The sequence below is a fragment of the Nasonia vitripennis genome (genome assembly GCF_009193385.2).
Source record: "Nasonia vitripennis strain AsymCx chromosome 4 unlocalized genomic scaffold, Nvit_psr_1.1 chr4_random0005, whole genome shotgun sequence".
NCBI classification, from domain to species: Eukaryota; Metazoa; Arthropoda; class Insecta; order Hymenoptera; family Pteromalidae; genus Nasonia; species Nasonia vitripennis.
In genome coordinates, this window is record NW_022279640.1 from 2,072,598 (window position 1) to 2,089,418 (window position 16,821).

General features: G+C 42.5%; 1 protein-coding gene across 1 annotated transcript in view; it reads left to right on the forward strand.

Moving 5' to 3' along the window:
• The window catches only part of LOC103315901 (protein white), a 501,432-nt gene that overhangs the window by 286,846 nt on the left and 197,765 nt on the right, over window positions 1–16,821 (forward strand). Inside the window, exon 5 of the mRNA XM_031928240.2 lies at window positions 14,057–14,190. Coding sequence (XP_031784100.1) covers window positions 14,057–14,190 — 134 coding nt within the window. The remainder of the gene's footprint in view (window positions 1–14,056; window positions 14,191–16,821) is intronic.

Sequence of the window (16,821 nt, forward strand, 5' to 3'; positions counted from 1 at the left end):
TTCACAGTAACAGCACAGCACCGGAATTTCGAACGCGGACCGGACTGCTGTACCGCTGCTGGCGTTCCCTCTGGAACACACCCCCTGTTCCTCATATTTATCGATATACTAACCCATGTTAAATTTCATATCTGTTCCTGTTCCTTTTAGTGTGTAACAGGCCTCACAAAAAGAGGGCGAATTAGTTACCAGCTTTCTAGCTAGTTCGGTGAACATGGGCCATCGCCCATCACACGTTAAAAGAAATGGGAAGAAATGTTAATAAAACTAAATAGGGTGGTCAGTATTAGAACTAAAATAAGTACTATTTAGCATGGAGCGTATAGGGCTTGGGCTTGCGTCACACACCGTTGAAAACCGGATTTGCAGAAATGCATTCGGAAGCTAACTTCAGACCGCACCAACATTCGGCGTAGTGATGTTCAATATATATCGATATTTTGGTTTCTATAAATTGATATTTTTTATCGATATTTTGGTATTCAGTTATTGTATGTATCGATATGTTTTACGCCAATATCGAATAAAAATATTGGTACAAAACTACAAACAGCGTCGGCCGTAACCGTAAGAAGAAACGTAAAACTATAAGTTCACGCTAACACTTCGGGTCTCGGGTCTCGCGTCTCGGGCTTGATGACGAGTTGTCGACAGCGCTACAGTGGCATAGTTTTGAACTGTTAGAGACCTAACTCACTCTGATATTCTGTGTCCTGGACTTTCTTTGTTAGAAACTGCAATCGCTATACCAGAGTATCAGCAATACGAGACTACCTACGAGTTCAGAAGTACAGGCTAAACATTTTGCGTGTAAGTACATTAAATTATAATATTTCTTTAGAAATAATTCCGTTGCGCTAACAAGTGATTATTTCAAGTTATTTCAAACGTAAATACAATCATCGACTGCCAAAGCGAGTGGTGACTAAAATTCGGCAAGATTCGTACACACGAATTTCGAAGAACTCCTTTTCCGTTGCACCAACCGATACGGTGATAGGATCCACATCGTTCTGGTAGTCTGTTCTACTGTCAACCTAGCATCTATACATTATGTAGAAAGGTTAGTTTTGCATTAATTATAGCCCCAGCGGGAGTAAATATTTATGATATTGTGATAGGTTGACTACTGATTTTTTATATTTTATATTTTCATAGTAATTTTTACGTTTACAGTAACAGATTTACAAATTGAGGGACTCTTTTCTTTCGTATTTTTAGTTAACATCATCTCAAACGCATTATTATTCTCCATTCTCCAAAAACAGTATGCATTTTTTTCCATGATCCTTTATAAAATAATTACAACAATTCAATATTATCAAGGGGCGCGATAGCGCCGCGATGACAAGAAAAGGACGAAGTCGGTTCGAGACAGAGCAACCCTATTATACTTTAAAATTGGGTTTTCTAACCTAAAAAAAAAATTCGATCGCATATAAATCATTAGTATTGTGCGTACGCGCAATCTGTTGGTATATACTTGGAATATATTAACCTAATCTTTCAACTCTAAAAAGATTCATCCGAAAATATTACTTTATTAACTTAATATTGCAAGTTGAAAATTTGCTCGGTATATTTCTTTTCGTTCAATTTTTTCTCCCGATATTTTTGTCTCCTCCAGTCACGTGATTTACGGTGAGTTACGTATTATACACCAGTGGTTACAGTAATTAATCTACTTTACCGACATTCGTCTGCTACTTGGTGTCAGTAACACGCGATTGTGTTTATTATATTAATTAGATATACTAATGTTATCTGATCATATGCGCGATGCGAACTATGATCTAAAGCAATAGTAGCTTGTTGTCTATTAAATAGATCAAGATTTCAAGGAAAATATGCTTTGTAAAAGATGTGAAATCTCCTTAAAAAACTTTTTTCAAAAGTAAAAACCTTGGCAAGAAAAAGACTAATAAAAGTAGTGAAATCTCGAAATATGAAAATGTCAAGTAAATGTTTTTTTTTTCTTTGCTATACGCATATTAAATATCATTTTTTGGGAAAACTGAGTTTAACTTTAATTTTATCTTAATGCGTATAGCAAAGAAAAAAAAAACATTTACTTGACATTTTCATATTTCGAGATTTCACTACTTTTATTAGTCTTTTTCTTGCCAAGGTTTTTACTTTTGAAAAAAGTTTTTTTAAGGAGATTTTATATTATCTTACACTTATTTAATATCAATTATTATTTTATTAAAACTGAATTGTTAAGTTTTAAATATTTTAATTATACTAACAGCATCAAACTTTATTTTGTAGATGAATAATGATTCAAAGGCCATAATCGATTTATCGAACTCTTTAGATGAACTTAAACATTTATTAGTACGGAAAAATAGATTGCTCCTAAATAATAATTTTACTATTAATGATTTACATGATATACAATCTATTCTACAATCTAATGGAAAAAATTCAGAGTTAATATAAAAAAAATACAACTACATGATAGATCAGATAAATTTTATGAAATTTACATTAAGTTAATAGATAATTTATCTATTGTTAAAAATCTTTTAAGTATTGTATTTGATCAGACTTTACTGCTAGATACATCCGATACTGTTATTGTTACAAGTAGTTTTAGCAGTAGTGACGAGACTGACGAGGAAGAGTTTGATAATTAAAATAATTAAAATATAGTTAATAGTAAGTATTATAGAAAAAATGGTACACATCCATTCGGCGTACGAAACTATAGCGAACATTCGCTGTTGCGTTGCGCGTAATACGAAATTATTCGTGAAAATTGTATTGACTATTTATTAATATAATTTACAAAGTACAAGAATAAGTATTATAACAATATGAAAAGAATTTCCTAAAATTAACTTTCCAATTAAAATAGACAATATAACCTCTTTTACACTTTTATCTAAAACCAAAGCTCCCAAACCTGTAGGGGTCCATTCTGACCACCACCGGAGTCAGCGGCGCAAGCATCGCCTCGTCTCTCGCGCTGACTTCTAGCAGCCAAAGTCATCCATCCGGCCACTGGCTTCCCGCGGCGCCAGCTCCAAGCCACCACGATGCGTGGCAATGCGGGCGACGCGCTTGCGCTTGGCCACCATCACGCTCAGACAGCGTTCAGCCATCGTTCCGGCTAGTCGCATTCATTTATAGAGAGAGAGAGAGAGAGTTCGACATACAGTGTTCAATAAAGTCATTTTATATTTTATATTAACTACGACTTGTTGCTTGATACCTGCTGCGTGCCTCCGTATCCTCATACATCTTCAATTAGAGCGCGAAGCCTGCTCCGTGTTCTAAAGTGGTGACCCCGACTTCGAGCAGCAACGGAGCAAGAAACGACGCGCATTAGCGGCAGCCATCTTTAGAGCGTGGCGTCGTTTTCTACGGCACAACGCACTGCAGCATCAACCACTCGAGTTTCAGAGCCGCTTTACAGCCCGGACTCGAGCCAAGGAAAACGTTTTTTTTCCGGAGAAGAGGCCCCTCTACAGCCATCGACGGAGTACCAGGGCTTTTACGGCCACCCATCGAGGACATCAGTCCAGCCCGGCTTTTACGGCCAAACATCGAATACACACCGCACCAGCCTCTCTACAGAGAACGTGCCGGGGCTGTACCTCACGCTCACCGGCGCACAGCAGCCAACCACAACCTTCGCCCCGCATCAACACCAGCAGCGAAGGCGTAGGTCTCGCGACAGCCAGGTACATCCACTCCTTTCTTTTTTGCTGACCGCGCGCAATCTGCGAGTCGCTCTTCATTTCGCGCGTCGCACAGAAGCATCACCAGCGAGTTTCTCAAACCGTCACGTGGTGTTTCTCGCGGTCACAAAAGAAAAAGCTATCGCAGACGCATCATCTCCGTCGCCAAGCGCACGCCGTGAGACGGTATTTTCTTATACACGAGCATCTCTGTCTCTCGCTCGCTACAAAGCACGCTCCCACCGCGCCTCGCATCCAAGGTCAAGGTCGCTAGAGCACGCGCTTCTCGCACACAACGCTGCACCGCGCGGCCATATTTGTTTTTTTCTTCTCTCTCTCTCTCCCGTGCGCGCTCGCCGCTTCGCGTTTCGCGCCGCGATCGAGGCCGCTTAAGCCGCACCTTTCGCGTTTCGTCGCCGTAGCGACACACGCACACACCCGAAAGCAAATATTCGCTGGTCATCGCGTGCACGCTGGCCACCTGGCACTTTTGTGCATATTTCGCAGGCCGCGCGAGCCCACGCACACACACAGCCGCTTCGCCGCTAGCGAGCGGCCATTTTGTCTCTCTTCGCGTCAAGCAGCACCCGTGCGCATCTCGCTGGCTCCGCACAAGGCTCCCGCTCTCAGCCGGGCGGCCCGTCCGCCGTGTCTCGTCGCGATACAGCGCGCGCAGCAAGTAACAACACGCTCCCAGGTACGCACGGCGCTACGAGCAGTCCGCCGAGCGCTGAATTTTTCGAGCGACTCCGCGGACGAGTCAATGCTGCGCACGCCGCCGACAATCCCAGCAGAAGTCGCACTGCCAACATGCCAAATGTTTCCGAACCAGTATCTCGATTTCGAGCAGCAAACCCAGTTCGCGAACCAGCAGCAGCAACACAGCGGCCTGCTCGCGAGTCAACCGCAACAGAATGCTGTGTCCGAGGAACAACCAGCACCATCGGCCGGCCAAATACCGCTTGTCGACCTGCGCAGCAAGCAGCACCTGAAATGCAACCTGACGTCTTACTGATCTTTTAATCCGCGTCTATGGTTCGCACAAGCTGAATCCTTTTTTCAATCCAACAGAGTCGAGACAGATGGAGCGAGATACGACTTCATCGTCGCCCACCTGCCTCCAGAAGTCGCACAGGAGGTCTCCGACGTCATCCTCAATCCACCAGCAGAACGTCGATACGAGACTCTGAGAGCAGCGGTGCTGAAACGCCTCACTGCCTCCGCCGACCATCAGCTTCACCAGCACCTCAACGAGGTTTAGCTTGGCGACAGGACGCCTTTGCAGCTGCTACACTATATGCACCGCCTCGCCGGCTTAGCAATCTCGGACGAGGCCCTCCGGGTAAAATGGCTCGACCTGCTGCCGTCACACAAGAGCCGCATGTGCTGCGTGCTCAAAGCCAGGGTGGTGGTGCTATCACCAGCGCCTCGCGAGCGACGCCACCCAGTGCAGGCCACCCTGCTCGCACTCGGCCCAGGGAAACTAATAGCGCCGCCGCTTCCACAGGTAGCTGCGGTAGGCGCCAACAACGAGCATCACCTGCACGTCGTTGATCGAACCTCCGGACTCAGATTCCTCGTTGACACGGGCTCAGCAGTCTCACTGCTGCCCCGCTCGTCCTTTACACGACCGCTCCAACGCGCATCCTTGAAGCTCAGCGCAGCGAATTCCACTTTTTTCCGCATCGATACTTTCGGCACACATCGCATGGATCTGGACCTACGCCTGCGCCGACCCTTTACGTGGCAATTCATCATCGCGCAAGTCGCTAACCCCATAATAGGCGCCGACTTCCTGGCACATTTCGGACTGGTCGTCGACATGCTGAGACGCCGTATCATAGACCTCGACTCTTTGCTTCACGTCAGCGGTTCCGTTCGCCCAGCAGAGGTACACTCCGTCGAAGTCGTCATCCCAGCCAACGTAGCCGACGGGATTTTCGCGGAACTTCTTCGCAAGTATAACGACCTTGCGACCCCAGGAGGCACGACTATCGCCCTTCCGGACCTTGACACACAGCACCACATCGTCACCACCGGACCTCCAGCAGCAGCCAAGGCTCGTCGCCTCCTTGGTCCTCGCCTCGAAGCTGCCAAGGCCGAATTCTGGAATCTCATGGAGATGGGAATTGTGAGGCTGTCCGACAGCTTCTGGGCCAGTCCACTACGCCTCGTGCTAAAACCCGATGGCACGTACCGCATAACAGGTGATTACAGGCAGCTGAACGGCCGCACAGGCAGACGTGCTCTTCAGGGTGGAAGCGATCGACCTGCCAGCCAGTCTGGACTTGGCAACCCTGGCGCAACAACAGGCAACCGACGCAGACCTTCCGCACATCCTCGGCTCACCATCGCCACCGCTGGTACTGCTGCCATTCACCATCGGCGCGAACACACTCCACTGCGCCATCGACGGCGCGTCATCCCGCGGCAGCTCCGGAAGACCGTGTTCGACGTCACATACGGCCTTTCGCACCCGAGCGTCCGAGCGACCATCCGCCTGATCTGCGCCAAGTACGTCTGACCCAGCATGCGCAAGGACATCGCGCGCTAGGCCCGCACGTGTGTGCTATGTCAGCAGTTCAAGGTGAGCCGCCACAACCGTTCAGCTCTTGGCGCCGCTTCGGATGCACGCTTTAACTACCTGCACATCGACATCGTTGAGCTGCCTCTCCACTCTGGCTTCCAATACTGCTTGACGATCGTCGACCGCTTCTCAAGGTGGCCGGAGGCGATCGCGATGCCAGACCAGCAGGCCACGACCACCGCCAGAGCCTTCTTCGACCGCTGGATCTGCGTCTACGGCACGCCACTCACCATCACGACGGACCAGGGCGCGCAATTTGAGGCCGCACTCTTTGCAGAGCTCGCACAAATCATCGGCACTGACAGGGTGCGCACCACACCATATCACACTCAATCGAATTGCGTGGTTGAGCGGCTCCACCGAACTCTCAAAGGCGCCTTGATATGCTGCGCCCCGACGCCCTGGCCCATCGCACTCCCAGCAGTACTGCTCGGCTTGCGCACAACCTTTAAAGAGAATCTGCAAGCCTCGCTACCCGAGATGCTGTTTAGAACAACGCTGAGGATCCCGGGAGACTTCTTCGTCCTGTCCAGTCACCCAAGCGTCAACGCTCTAGCTTTCGTCACCGAGCTGAGGGCTCTCATACAGAAGATGCGCGCGGTTCCCAGCTCCAGGCACGCCGCACCGTTAGCGCCCTTCTTCCACCCAGATCTTCGCACCTGTAATTATGTTTTTAGGCGAATCGAGACTGTGAAGAGGACGCTCGAGCCGCCGTACTCCAGACCCTATAAAGAGCGCCTGAACGACAGGGTCTACCGCATAGAAATCAACGGCTAGCCCAAGGCCATCTCCACGGCTTCGCTGAAGACAGCTTTTCTCGAGTCGGTGGATCGAGAGGACTCTCCGCCGCCGCTCCACTTCCGCCGTCGGCGGATCGAGTGTACTTTCCGCTGGCCTCGCCGAGCGCCGCTTCATCAGAGCCGACGGATCGAGGGGACTGTCCGTCAGCCAAACCACGTCCAGCTTCTCCTGAGTCGGCGGATCGAGGGCTCTCTCCGCCGGCCTCACCGCAACCAGCTTCGAGCGCGCAGCCCGTACAGGCGCCAGCCTCGGCAGCCCGCAGACCGGGGCTGACACCGCTGAAAGGGCCCGCTCTGGCGGCCCAGCCACCCTCGCAGCCCACCTCGCAGCTGCTCCAGACGTAGGCCGCAATCAGGCCCGTCACCCCTGTCAGCACGAGCGAGCCGCGACGACACCCTCCACCGGCAACGAAACCGAGTATCGTTCCTCCTCAAGTCGCTCGTCACTGGCGGGGGAGTAACTGTGGGGGTCCATCCTGGTCACCACCGGAGTCAGCGGAGCAAGCAGCGCCTCGTCCCTCGCGCTGACGTCTAGCAGCCAAAGTTATCCATCCGGCCACTGGCTTCCCGCGGCGCCAGCTCCAAGCCACCACGATGCGTGGCAATGCGGGCGACGCGCTTGCGCTTGGCCGCCATCACGCTCAGACAGCGTTCAGCCATCGTTCCGGCTAGTCGCATTCATTTATAGAGAGAGAGAGAGTTCGTTCAAGATACAGTATTGCGACGTGTAGCCTGTTAGGTTACACGCGTACACGCACACATACACACATACACACACAACATACGCGAATACACACAAATCACCTCCAAGCACACTGCAAAAGACACAAAACAATCCTCAAAACACACGAGCACACCGATGTTTTGCGCCGTTGTTCCCTGCTTCATTTGTTATGCAGCAGAGGAGCAACAATAAGCCGGAATAATAGCGCCGAGGAAGCTAACCTCACCTGCCAACTGCGTGGAGCAACGATGGCTCCCCTGCAGGCTTGGCAGGTGACTAAGCCCTCACCATTGCGCCGCCGTGGATCGTCAGGTGCTGTCGCGCACGGCTGTACCGACGCAGCCGGTAAGCACCTGCTCCTGACCACCAGGAGTCGCGCCGCGAGCATACCGAGCGAGATCGGGAAGCGCGCAACGAGAGAACACGAGGGCGACTGACGCGCGCGCATCGCCGCCGCGCATATGCGAGAGCAAACTATGATTTTCAACAAAAATATTGATAAAAACAGCTACCTTTGACACGAGTGTGTCATTCACAAAATGCTCAAATAAAATCAAAAATTGTTGGGACCGTTGAGTTAGCCGCAACAAGTGTTAGGGCCATGAAGTTGGCCGCACAGCTATATATACAGATGAATATTGCTTTCTCATCGGTTTTCTGCATGCTTGCTTACATGTAGTTTTTAGTGTCTAGGTGTAGAAATAATACGAGGTCGGTGCCTAGGTGTACGGGGTGGCCGATGACGAGGTCAAGGTGGTGCGCTTCGTAATTTTTTATGTCTAGGTAAATATATCATTCGAGGGCGGTGTTTAGGTGTACGGGGTGGCCGATGATAAGGTCTAGGTGGTGCGCTTCGTGGTTTTTTGTGTCTAGGTGTACAGGGTGGCTGATGACGAGGTCTAGGTGATGCGCTCCGTGGTTTTTAGTGTCGAGGTAAAGAAATCATTCGAGGGTAGTGTATCATGACGATCAGTAATTCCATTTCATAGTGATAAAAATGTTACAATAAAGCCATGGTCGAAAGGTGCTAAAGATGCTTATATTTTATTTTTAGGAGAAATATGTTTCGGAATATAATGGGACCAGGTAGTAAATAAGAAACACAGGATTGAACAAATTAGAGTTTATTCTGAATACCCTGGCGAAAAAAAATCACGTAATTAATAATATGATAGATCGCGTGAGAAATCACCTGATTACTCGCGTGATATATCATGTGATTTCTGACGTGATTTTACACGTGATATATTACGTGATAAATCACTCGTAAAATAATCACGTGGGTAATCAAGTGATTTATCATTCGATCAATCATATGATTAATCACGTGATTTTTTCGTCAGGGTAAAACACGTCTTAAGCTTCGCTAACCACTGAGCCAACGACGCACTACCCTACTCGCGCCGACTAGCTCTTACGGGCGCTATCCCCGCCCGTTACAACGTATAGATAATAATGTTTAGTTAATATTTTTTTCAAATGTTGTTTATTAGGTCTGAGGGGTTATGTTTAATGTACATTTAAGCCCAGGTAGAGTAAAGAAGATAGTCAGAATTTTTCACAAAGCCGTGGCTAGTGACTAAAAACACTTATTTTTATAGTAAAATGTCACGAATTTAAGTCAGTAATTTTGTATAGTATATATATGAGGCATTCTTTCCCAACGTTACACCCCTGCTGCCCACTTTTTATTTCATCTAAAAATTTTCAAAAAAATGTTAAATTTTGTAGAAAATTCTCAGCTTTCGAATGGCGAGTGGCAAAATCACCAGTGTTAATCGGATTATCCTGAAAATTCAAAAAAACCGTAAATTAAGGATGGAAAATTTATTGTAATGGCATCCTACTAATTCTGAAGTTGCTATACGAGTATTATCCAATAGGTAACAGCCTCTTTTCACTATAAAATACCTCGACGAACCGTTCAAATGGTCTCAAATTGGTTCTGGAAAAATTTGGATCCTGAAAATAGAAAAAAAATGACAAAAAGTTGTTCTTTCTGTGTAGTTATGACAATCTTGGTGTCAGAAAGAGGTATTAGACAACCTTTAGTTAACTTACAAATTTGAGAACACGTTGGAAGGTTCTCAACATCACTCCTGGTTTTGCCAAAAAGCCAAAATAATAATGCGAAGATTCATTTGAAAAATATAAAAGATAATGACTATTTTTGTGATGATAATTCATCAGTCGGATAATTTTGATACAAGAATGAAACTTTGTTACCAAAAAGTATGATATAACTAACGAAATATTATTACACTTAAATCTCACACATATCTTAATCCCCAACGTAACAAGATAAGTCTAATATTTTATCGGATTACATGGACACGAATAAAAAATCGTGAGTACATGAATGCTAAATCTTCAAGATGAAATGTTCAATAGAATATCCGGGTATGATTTGAATTTCCTGATTACACAAGTCTGGTTGACTTAACTGGTTCTGCTCTGAAACCATAGGTGTATACTGCAAAACATCATTCTGAATAATTTTCTTTGAAATTGATTGTTGAGAGATTTGGCCAATGTGAAATCATACTTCATTTTTTAAGTTCATTCGTTGAGTTCTTTGCAGGACCATCTCGTCAGTACTTTCCAGAAATATATAATCTGTCGTTTCAAGGACTACACTTATCAGATCTCTATAAAAATTCTGTCAACAGTCCTTTTCAGGACTAGTCTCAACAGTCCTTCTCACGACTACTCTCAACAGTCCTTCTCAGGACTACGCCCAACACTCCTTTTCAGCACTTTTCTCACGAGTCCGTCTCACGTCTACTCTCAACAGTCCTTCTCAGGACTAGTCTCAACAGTCCTTCTCAGGACTAGTCTCAACAGTCCTTCTCAGGACTAGTCTCATCAGTCCTCCTCACGACTACTCTCAACAGTCCTTCTCAGGACTAGTCTCAACAGTCCTTCTCAGGACTAGTCTCAACAGTCCTTTTCAGGACTAGTCTCAACAGTCCTTCTCAGGACTACTCTCATCAGTCCTCCTCACGACTACTCTCAACAGTCCTTCTCAGGACTAGTCTCGACAGTCCTTCTCAGGACTAGTCTCAACAGTCCTTCTCACGACTACTCTCAACGGTCCTTCTCAGGACTAATCTCATTAGCTTTCTGAATCTCACAATCTCAATAGTTTTGAACATGTCAAATATTTGCAGTGATAGGTGTTGTAATCCCTACGATTTGGAAGGACATAAAGGAAAAGATCTTCGGCGTATTTCGATTGGGGTTAAACGAAGTTTTCCAAGCTTTCCAGATAATGCTAAAATATGTGCTTCGTGTAGGAAAATTAAACATCCCCGAATGGATGAAGGTTTGTTTGACTCATCAAGTTTTATGAATCTGACGCTGAACCCTCATAAAGCTGAACAAAATATTCCTGAATCTCCAGGGGTATCCTCATCATCTTCTAGTCGAATGGAAGCTAACGTCAAGTCACAAAGAGAAATCGAGTTGGAAGATCTGTTGAATGGATTGAAAGCAAAGTTTTCTACTCTTGATATCAATGATCCTTTGAGATTAACGATTTTGACAGTAGTTCCAGGTGCATGGAGTCTTAATAAAACTAGTCGAGAATTTAACTGTTCAAGACAGTTAGCGAAGAAAGCTAGAGATTTAAAAGCTTCAAAAGGCGTTTTGGCAGATACAACTGCTAAGAATGGCAGGCCGTTGCCAAACAATACTGTGGTACAAATAGATAATTTTTACAATAGTGACGAACATAGCAGAATCATGCCGGGTATAAAAGATGTGGTTTCTGTAAAAAATGATGATGGTAGACATTTGTCACAGAAACGCCTTCTCCTTTCAGATTTAAGAAGTCTTTATGATACCTACAGTAAATTATGTCCTGAATATCCAGTTAGTTTCAGTAAATTTGCTCAGCTCCGACCTAAGCATTGTATACTCGCTGGTGCGAGTGGTACGCACTCGGTGTGTGTCTGTACGATACATCAAAATTGCAAATTGATGATTGACTCTGTTAATTTGAACAAGCTCGCAGATTCTGATATGGTTTTACATGATTACAAAGATTGTTTACGTCAAATCGTATGCCAAAATTCTGATGCAAATTGTTTTCTCGGTGAATGCATAAAGTGTCCTGGCATAAATGAGTTCGATAAGCATTTGAAAGAACTTTTGGAGAGGGAAAATATCCATCATGTGCAATTTAGTGTATGGACAACTACTGACAGAGCAACTCTAGAAACACAAATCCGTTCTTCATCTGAATTCGTTGATGAATTATGTGAAAAATTAATCAAACTAAAACCTCATTCTTTCATAGCAAAACAACAGTCTCGATACTATCAGGAGAAGAAAGAGAATTTAGAAGAAAGAGAATTTCTCGTAGTGTTAGACTTTTCTGAAAATTACAAATATGTTGCACAAGAGGCATCGCAAGGATTCCACTTCAATAATTCCCAATGCACAGTCTTTCCTATCGTGTGTTACTACAAAAATGGGTTGAAAATTGATCACAAAAGTTTTATTTTCTTGTCAAATAGTACACTCCATGACACAGCTGCAGTATAGTATACTGTACAGAAGTTGCTGGTCCCTGAATTGAAAAAAATCAATTCTGAGCTGAGTAAAGTTATCTACTTTAGCGATGGAGCTAAACAGCATTTTGGTGTCCGAGCAGAATGGCACTTTCATGCTACTGCACACGGTAAAGGGGCTTCTGATGTGCTGTATTCAAAAGAGAAGCTGTACGAGCTAGTCTTCTTTGTAAACCAAATGACGCCATTATTACATTCGAGAAACTTATCGACTGGGCTCAGAAAAATTGCAAAAATATTCATGTACTATCTTACAATGACAAAGATCACAACAAAATGAAAAGATTTTTGAACAAAAGATTTGATGCTGCTCCACCAGTTCCAGAAATTCTAAAGAAACACTGTTTCATACCCATTAATAACACAGAAATGATGATCAAAAGATACTCTGAAGATGGCGCTACAACGACATTTTCATATCAAGATTTCAAAAAATAGAGTATAATAGCTCAGGAGATATTAGAAGCATAACATAGAAAAGATATATTGTGACCAACAGTTTTAAAAAATGACTACTAATAACACTCAGTTTCATTGATCTATTTCAACTCTCAGGCCTGTTTCTGGTGAACTACAATGCAACAAATTTATGAATTTGACTATGAGTCACATCAATTCATTCATATTTCATAGTGGAGACATTTCTGAAAAATTTATCCGATTGATGAATTATCATCACAAAAATAGTCATTATCTTTTCTATTTTTCAAATGAATCTTCGCATTATTATTTTGGCTTTTTGGCAAAACCAGGAGTGATGTTGAGAACCTTCCAACGTGTTCTCAAATTTGTAAGTTAACTAAAGGTTGTCTAATACCTCTTTCTGACACCAAGATTGTCATAACTACACAGAAAGAACAACTTTTTGTCATTTTTTTTCTATTTTCAGGATCCAAATTTTTCCAGAACCAATTTGAGACCATTTGAACGGTTCGTCGAGGTATTTTATAGTGAAAAGAGGCTGTTACCTATTGGATAATACTCGTATAGCAACTTCAGAATTAGTAGGATGCCATTACAATAAATTTTCCATCCTTAATTTACGGATTTTTTGAATTTTCAGGATAATCCGATTAACACTGGTGATTTTGCCACTCGCCATTCGAAAGCTGAGAATTTTCTACAAAATTTAACATTTTTTTGAAAATTTTTAGATGAAATAAAAAGTGGGCAGCAGGGGTGTAACGTTGGGAAAGAATGCCTCATATATATATATATATATATATATATATATATATATATATATATATATGATATTTTCCAGTAGAAATAGTGTATATTGTAAATATGTTCTGTAGAAATTTGTTTTTTAATTACATGGAAACAAACATTTTTATCAAACGAATATTTTTTTGTTTTCTTGCAGGATTTAACCCAGGCTGGTCCCCTTAACTTGTGCCTTCTTTATGATAGCTGCTTGATCGGGTTTAAGAGTTAACCTGTCTACTGCCATTGTTGAACAATTTCTCCGCGAAAAGCCTCTCGCGACAAATATGTACCAACGCAAGAGTGTCCGAAATTGAAAGAGGGTAGACGAGAGAATATTCGTGAACGTTAGAGCGATAGATAAATTCGAGCGTACTTGCGTCGTCAATATCTTACAAATTGTGTTTATTGTATAATCCTCATTTTCTGAATTTTATTCATAACATTATTTTAGAAAATGTGACATTTATTCTTTTCAGGAAAACTATCAGGTGAAATATTACTTAATGGTGAACCTATTGATGCAGACATTATGACACGAATATCAGGCTTTGTTCCTCAACAGGATCTTGCAGTTGAAGCTCTCACAGTTCAGGAACATATGGAATTCATGGTAAGAAAGCAGATCTATATGAATCATTATAAGTAATCAAAATACAGAACTTCTGTAACAATTTAGTTACAATAAATCTTTATTATTTTCAGTAACATTTTTTTTCCTCCGAAAAGAAATTTTATGTGAAACGGTCCGGTTAATGTTAGCCGCGAACCGCGTATAAGTTCTATCCCCGAGTAGTTGTTAGGGAAGCTATAAGCACACCCGACGAATATAGTGAATGGCCAAAGATCATCCAACACTACGGGTGATGATCAATGGTCTGCGCAATTAAGATATGCTTTAAGAGGAACCACCATCTCAAGTCGACATCTATGTATTACCGGCTCAGTCAAGGCGAGGATCAACAGTCCCGTCCATGAAAGAGTAAGACGAAGGGGTGGGAAATGGATAAAATCAGGTTGAGAAAACTTTAATTAGAAAAGAGAATAATATATACTAGGGGGGTTCCCCCATGCTCGCTTCGCTCGCCAACCCCCAAGTGCAAATTTTGAGTGATAATCGAAATTTTCTATGTAATTTGAAAATGAAGCTATAATGTTATGATACAATTTTAAATATAATACTAGCCGAAGACGCTCGTTTCGCTCGCATCGAATATTATTGGTAAAATAATATTTATTTACAATTTAACCCTATTGAAAACAATCAGGTGACAATTAACTGATTATAAGCTGATTATCAGCTTATAATCAGCTTATAATCAGTTGATTGTCATCTGATTTGTTTCAGTAAGGAAATCATAAGATAATGTAATATTCACCCTACTCAAAAAAAATGAAATGACAATCAACAGATAATTAGATTAATATATTGATTGAAGTTGATAGTTTATATATGAGTTTATACCCTAGTGGAAATAATTCGGTGTGCCAAAGTGTGGCAAAGTATGCTAAAGTGTGTCAAAGTGTGCCAAAGTGTGCCAAAGTGTGCCAAAATGTACCAAAGTGTGCCAATGTGTTCAAATTCGGAAATTTGCTGCACTTTGGCACACTTTGACACACATGGGTTTTTCGGAAACAAACATCTCTTTTTTGACAAAGTATGGCACAGTATAGCACAGTTTGGCACGGTATGGCACAGCATGGCACACTTTGTTACACTTTGGCACACTATGGCACATTTTGGCACACTTTGGCACACTTTGACACACTTTGGTACAGTGAGATATATCCCGCCGCCCGCGCGCCAAAACACTGCCACTGCACGATGCCGTCATATCGACTGCACGCGTGGAGCTTGAAGTTCCATAGTTATAGAACGTAACAATAAATAATTTAATAAAAAAAAAAATTCTAGCGTCGGTAAGACTTGAACCCGGATGCTTTGGGTTAGTAAGCTGAAAGTCTACCACTGAGCCACAAGTACTCGTTACAGTTACTACAAAAATTTCAACTCATGTACTTCAAGCAGCTTTAGATACTTAGTACTTTTACAATATTAATTAACAATTGCCCGTAATTGCCTTAAAGCTGCTGTCCGCCGTAAATGTTGGAAAAACATGCCTCAACAGGGGAATCCGTCGGGAATACAAGTTTTCCAGATTTCGTACAAAAATTTTCTAAGTCCTCAATTTCCGAAAAACCCATGTGTGTCAAAATGTGCCAAAGTGTGCCAGAGTGTGCCAAAGTATACCAAGGTATGCCAAAGTGTAATAAATTTCCGAATTTGATCACTTTGGAACATTATGGCACACTATGACACACTTTGGCACACAATCCATTTCCACTAGGGTATCAGAAAAATTGTTAATAGCCTATGAAAAACCTGTGTACAGTTAAATTACCACTCCTAACATATACATTTTAAAATTATAGTAAAATTAATGATTATTATCATGTAAACAATAAATTATAAATTATTAATTTTATCAAAAGGGAAAAATATGACAATAGAATTGAATATAAAGAAACGATAAAGAAAGAAGGTAAATTTATATAATTTTCTATATTTAAATCAAATAATACATTTTTTTAGAAACTAAAAATTAAACAATAAACTTATATTATTATTTTAGGTTACATTACTTGAGATATGCTAACGCCAACATCAATTCAAAAGTATAAGCTTTAATTTACTTCCAAAAGTTCTTTCAACCTATAAAAAATCACATAAATACATATATTTAATAATAATGTAAAGATTTGAATATTTATGTTAATGTATGAAAATTGTATACTTTACACCTTTTTGACACTTCTGAAGTGGTATCCAACTTTATAATTGTTGTAGAGTTTTTATTTAACGTAGTTTTACTCAAATATCGTCCAATCCTGCAATTGTTAATTTCGAGGACATCGCCCACTTCATACTCAAATTTTGTATCCGCATTCCATAATACTAAATTTATCTGATATATATATATATATATATATATATATGGGACGTTTCACGTCACACGGACCATCAGTGCACCCAAAATTTGGGTTAACCTAACAAGACGTTTGAGGTCTCAGAATGATCGTCTGGTTCAAGGGCTTTTGAAAAATTTCTGGCCTTTTCAAAAATTCAATGTGGCGCATAAAATATGGAGCCTGAAACCCACGTTTTCATAGAACATTCAACAAAAACAATAGTAAAAATGTTCTAATTTGTGAAATATCCCACCAAAAAGCATGTACAACTCAT